Source organism: Pan paniscus, chromosome 16, assembly GCF_029289425.2.
Source record: "Pan paniscus chromosome 16, NHGRI_mPanPan1-v2.0_pri, whole genome shotgun sequence".
Taxonomy (NCBI): domain Eukaryota; kingdom Metazoa; phylum Chordata; class Mammalia; order Primates; family Hominidae; genus Pan; species Pan paniscus.
Genome location: NC_073265.2, coordinates 56,443,299 through 56,449,298, shown reverse-complemented (window position 1 = coordinate 56,449,298; position 6,000 = coordinate 56,443,299). Strand labels below are relative to the sequence as shown.

At 47.0% G+C, this 6,000-nt stretch overlaps 1 protein-coding gene across 6 annotated transcripts in view; it reads right to left on the bottom strand.

Moving 5' to 3' along the window:
* Nucleotides 1–843: 843 nt before the first annotated feature.
* SMAD3 (SMAD family member 3) overlaps nucleotides 844–6,000 on the bottom strand; it is a 129,360-nt gene continuing 124,203 nt past the window's right edge. For all 6 annotated transcript variants that reach the window (XM_003828004.5, XM_055098613.3, XM_055098614.2 and 3 more), the window contains one exon: nucleotides 844–5,620. In XM_003828004.5, coding sequence (XP_003828052.1) covers nucleotides 5,497–5,620 — 124 coding nt within the window. In that variant the 3' untranslated portion in view covers nucleotides 844–5,496. The remainder of the gene's footprint in view (nucleotides 5,621–6,000) is intronic.

The window sequence follows — 6,000 nt, the reverse complement described above, 5'->3', positions numbered from 1 at the left end:
CTACAGGCGTGCACCACCACACCCAGCTAATTTTTGTATTTTTTGGTAGAGATGGGGTTTCGCCATGTTGGCTACGCTGGTCTCAAACTCCTGACCTCGAGTGATCTGCCTGTCTCTGCCTCCCAAAGTGCTGGAATTACAGGTGTTGTGCCACCACGCCTGGCCAACAGTTTACATTTTAATCAGCGTTTTTCTTTATCCACATCTTCTGGGGTCAGTGTAAGATCTAGCCAAGGAAACAACTTTGAAGTCCCTTTCTCCTTGGGTGTTTTGAATTCAAAATGAATTTTCACAGGTGCTAACAGTCATCTGAGCTGGCAGATGTGGAAACCAAGTTAGTTACTTGTGAACCTCCATGCCTGTGGGAAGACAAATCTGGTGGCATTTAAGACACCCTGACAATATGGAGGAATCAGGCTAGGAGGGACTAGCAGAGGCAAGAGGTGGCAGGGCTTGAGGTTGGGTTGGTGTCATTCATTTGCCAAAGGCCTCGGGGTACAGAGGAAGTAAAATATAAGATGGCACTGCAGAGATAGCATCAGTGGGACACATGGTGTTTAGGTTTGCGGAATAGCGAGATACACCCATTGAGAAACTTTTGACCTTTGTGCAGATGGCCCAGGGGCTTCTGCTGGCACTGCATGTTGCCCTTGGTGAGTGAATGAGGGCAGCTGGGTATTACATGAGGACCACAGCAGAATGTGGCCTGGCACATGATTGGTCAAGGTATATCTGGGCTTACAGACATTTTCCTCTGGTCCTCCTGAGCCCTGAAGTCCCTGGGACCCCCCCCCCCCGGGCTTCCTTTTAAATCTTCTCTCCACCCACAGACAGCAGCAAGAATCAGACTGAGCTCCTGGCACAGGAGCTTTTCCATGAAAAGTTTATTAGAAGGGCACTTACAAGAGGAAGAGAGGGGAACGAGAGGACACAAATCTTTAACAATAGGGGTACAATGCTTAAACAGGTGCTCTGCTTTTAAGATATAAAAGTTAGAAAAATCTAAAACACTATAAATACATACATGCTTTTTACAAAGTTATTAAAAGGTCAGGCTGGCCGAATAGTGAAGGTAATCAACACAGTCAATGTTCTATTCCCCATCCCTCCACACACATCAGAGTCCAGAACAGCCGAGTTGCAACAGCAGCAGTGAAGGTGAGTGAAGGCTTCTTGGATAGATGGCTCCATCTCTCTGTAATGCTTTCACCCCTAGCAAGGGAGTGGGGCTTGGTTCAGAGGACCCTTGTGGAAGGGCCCAGATTTGACTCAGAGCTGTCTGTTTTTACACGCGGCCACTTGTTTAGCCAGCCTGGTTTGGTGTTTCTGGATGCTGAGCCAAAAAGCCACTACACCCTCCACCAACATTCAGAACTGGCTGTGCCCCAAAACTCTTCCAGCCACTGTCCTTGGGAGGAGAGACCTTTCCAACTTTCTTAAAAAAAATTAAATAGTTATCTGTCTGAATGGTTTTAAGAAATTATTACATAAATATAAAAACACCAGAATACTAGAGTATACATTACTTCTGCATTAAAAAAAAATCCATTGCAGAATCACTGAGAATTTCTCAATCCAGTTTACATGAGGCAAGTTTCTTTTCTATGATAGCTGTGTTTTTGAAAAGTTGCCTGTTTAGCCCATCATCTCCCCACCATCACCTCCCCATGGGAGATGCTTCATCATCATTTTGGATCCATGTCCTCTTGCGTACGTTTTTCTGCTTTCCCTACCCACTTGAGAAGCGGCTGATGCTCCCTAAACCGTGATGAAAATACATTGTGAAGACTGTTACCTGAAAGGGGCCTACAAGGGAACATCTTTGCCACACAAAGACAGTACAGCTTCGCTGTGTTGAGGTTTGGTTCTGGTAAAATGGGGACACGTTTATTTTGGGGGAACTCCCAACTCTAGCCAAGTCACACAGTAAGAAACAGGGTCCAGGGCTAAACGGGTGCCCTCTCTTGCTGCTGGTATCCCCCCTGGTGAACAGTCCTACAAGCAGCCTGCAGATTCTTCTCCCTACATCTCCTGTAAGGACGAAGGAGTGGTGTAACCTGAGCTCCGGCCCTGTGGAGACCCTCATGAGGCCTGAGGCTAAGAATGAAACAGATCTTTGCTTCTTCCCCAGATTACTTACATACGTGCATGCCATGCACACACTACTTCAAACCTTTCTGTAGTCTTGAGTAAAAGCATTTAGCCTGGAATATGTCCAAACTCTAGGAAGCCAAGGGGAGATGGAGAAAAATAAACAAACTAAGCACACGATATGTGCTATAGCTCACTTCAGTATGTTAACGATGGTTTAAAAAAATAATCACCATGGTCAATAAAAAAAAAAATACAACACAGACAACATAAGGACAATGGAGACGTCTGCCAGCAGCCTTGCCCTCATGTGTGCTCTTCCTAAGAGTCAAAGTCCCTGCTCCTGACTCTAGGCTTGTCTCAAAATGTCAGGTCTACAGCCTGCCAGGAAGGTGGCCAACTGAGATGATGTTCCAGCACAGGCCTGTAATCCAAACCGGCTGGGGTAGCTACCTACGTATGCGCTGGAAGCATCTAAGTTACTAAATTGGGAAGAAGCGAGGTGGGGAGGGGAGAGAGGAAAGGGAATAAAAGTTGGCTCCTTGGAAGGTGCTGAAGACAAGGATCTATGTCCCAGTGCTAGCTGCACTTGGGTCAGTCTCAGCACAAGCTGCAAGGTGAAGATGTCATGGCGGGGAGCCCAGGGCAGGGGCAACACACGCGGTCGTGTTGACTAGATGAACGCCACTTAAAACTGCTATCCAGTCACCAGCACTCCTCTAGAACTGCCCTGGTTTCCTCTTGCCCTTTTCAACTGTCCTTTAAAAAAGTGTTTTAATATACAAATGCCATTCATACAACAGGATTTTAAAACTAAGAAAACTAGCTTGTGGCTTCAAGGAAGGACACTAATGTTACATACGCCCAAAGCACCTATGTAGCACTCTAAGTTGGGAATGGCACCATTTCCTAACCTCTTAGGTATGACCAAATTTATTTTCAGTGATGCCACAGGTGGGTTTGCCTACAATCCCACACATCCTCCTCTGGTGGTCTAGTCTATAAAGAAAAAGGGCCAAGAAGTAGCCTTTGGAAAAACACAAAACTCAAACTTCATGCTCCTAGAAGTAGCCTTCAGGTCTGAGCAATGAGGGTTCTAAAACACCATCCAAATGCAGCCAAACGTGTCATTTCATCACATTCAAAGTTCATAACCTGCCAAAGTATAGGCTTTTTTTTTTTCCCTTCACCTGGAGTAAGACAGGACTTCCATAGATCACCGGATCACCAGAATCAGGCTGTGCCTGAAGCTAGTTCCCAAGCACCCAGAGGGCTGTGTGCCACAGGAAGCCCTCACAGGATCGTGCAGCAGGTGGATAATGCAGGCCCTCGGAAACTGCTGCCCATGGCTTTTAGGAGAGGAACCATGACTGCTCTAGCAGAAGCCAAAATGGAATATTTGTGTCCTGGGTCTCAGAGCTGGCTGGGAACATGAACACATGCACAGGAGGTTCGGGGGCTTCCTGTGTAAGAAACAGGCCATAGATCATTTCACACCAGGCACATACTTCAGACTCAGCATTTGGCCCTCTCAGAGGAAGTGAGGGGTTTTGTATTGTCTCTGGGTTCTGAGTCAACACTCCTTCGAGAAGACTCACACAAGTCTGTCAAGGTGCTCCTTCCGTCTCTTCCTGTGTCCTCAGGAGGCTTGGGGAGCAGCTGTCCTACCTGGAAACCTCATGGCTAGAACTTCAGAGGCAAAGGACCCTGCAGGTGAGGCATCAGGAAGCCTCTCCATCTCCCTCTAACATCACAAATCTCATGACATTTGAGCTGTATGACTTGCCAAAAGTATATACACTTCCTTCCCTTCACCTGGAATAAAGCAGGACTTCCATAGGAAATCCCTTGATTTTTCCTGCTATAAATTCATGCAAAAACATGGGATAGGTCATTTTATACAAAAACAGCAGCAAAGAATAAAGTACCAATTGAAGGTGGCAGTTCTGTCTACTGTGTTCTGCAAAAGGCTGGGAAAAAAAGAGGACTCTTTTTTCTTTTTTCCAGTTGAAATAATTTAGACTAGTTTCCTCCCTAATTGCTGCTGGGAGCAGTACTTGTTACACAATACAACTGCTATAGTTGTCACTGGTGATCCTCTACCGGGAGCTAGATCATCTTATATCCCAGGGGGAAGATGACAGACCTCTTTGTACCAAGCCTGCAATTTTCAAAGGTGTAAAAATATTTTAATAGCCCTTTTCATTTGCCTATGTTGGCCTGAGATGTTTCCCTTCTGGTGAATTTGCTTCTGTAAATTTCAGCTTGCAGAAGTGCTGGCAGGTATCTCTTCAACAAAACCTGGAAAAGCTTCACCTCAGGAGAGAGAAGGGAGAGAAGCAGTTGCTGGGTCTCACTCAGGTTTCCCAGTCAATGTGCCAGCCCAGGATTTTTAAAGAAAATATATAAACCAAACATTTAAAAGAGCATATGATAAAGTTGATTTAATGAATGCAACTGACTACATAAACCAATATAGCCGTATGCATCAGAATCTGGAGCAAGCTCTTACAGATGACTGGGGACGCACCCAGTGTGGTGCTGCCTGAGACCAAATGCCATCCCACGACAAGGGCCTCCTGCTTCATGAGAACACTTACCGTCATTCGAATCTCTTTGAGATTAATGTGATAATAGACACTATACACTGCATATGCACTGGGCCTCAGCAGATCCTTCCAACTTTTCAAAGTGAAAAAGGACAAACGTAAGTGAGTTTTTAAAGAGGTGGCGCTCATCGATTTTTCCCGCTGTCCTGTGTGCAGGTTCTGCTGAACACGCACCTCCCAATCAGTATGTTCTGAGAGGGGAGGGAGACAGACAAAACTCCCTCCCTCCCCATCCCAAGTCTATCCAGCTCACGAGGGGCAAGGTCTGCTGGAGTGGTGGGGCGGGGCGGGGCTGGGCCGGGCTGGGAATGTTCACTGGAAGAGGCACTGTCACAAGCGTCAGAGAGCTGGGCATGAGGTCTGCATGGCCCTGCGGGCTCTTCCTACCTAGAACGCCCTTCCAAGGTGAACTCCACACTGCAGTCCTAGACAGAGGGGTGTTTCTGGTTGGACTGTGACATCCCAGAAAGCTGTCACTCAAAAAAGGAGTCTGGGGGGAGGGGGCCGGTGGTGTAATACTACCTGTTCTGCTCACTTAAGCCACCAGAGCAGACGCCATTTCTTGCCCTTCAAAGTGGGGCCAAAGGGTAAATGTGTTTGGCAGACACAGCTGTTCATAACATCCACCTCTGGGTTTGCTCGTGTGTTTCAGAAAACAGGTGGGTGCACCCCTTCAGTTGAGGGAGAAAGATTTCTTCTTCCTTGACAACAATGGGTTGAGTAGAGTTCCAATTTTCTCCACCTCCTGCATGGCCATTTTCCCCAAGCCTGCCCTCCCCTACCATACTTAATGTCTCTAAGACACACTGGAACAGCGGATGCTTGGGGAGCCCATCTGGGTGAGGACCTTGTCAAGCCACTGCAAAGGCCCATTCAGGTGCAGCTCGATCCAGCAGGGGGTACTGGTCACAGTCTGTCTCCTGTAAGAAATAGGGAAAGGGGTGGGGGTGGGGGACTTAAAAAATCTCCAGGGGGCTACACAAGTCAGAAAGCTTTTTCTGCTTTGGTGACAGTCATCTTCCCAAAGATGCTGTTAGACGCTGTCCTAGAAGCGGTACCAGTAACTTGCTGAAACTACCAGGCCAAACTCCTCTACCCAGGGAGGACTTTGAGTAAATTAAGTTCTCTTGAGGGGGAAGGAAGTCGACTTTAAAGAGGTAAACATGTAAAGTCAATGGCAAAGAGTTAAATATGTAAAGTCAATTGCAGGGTACCCCAGAGGCCCACCAGTTACTGTAACAGGCCCCCTAATAGAGGAGACCTCCATCCTCAGCAAAGGGCTTCCTGGCTCCCATCTGTA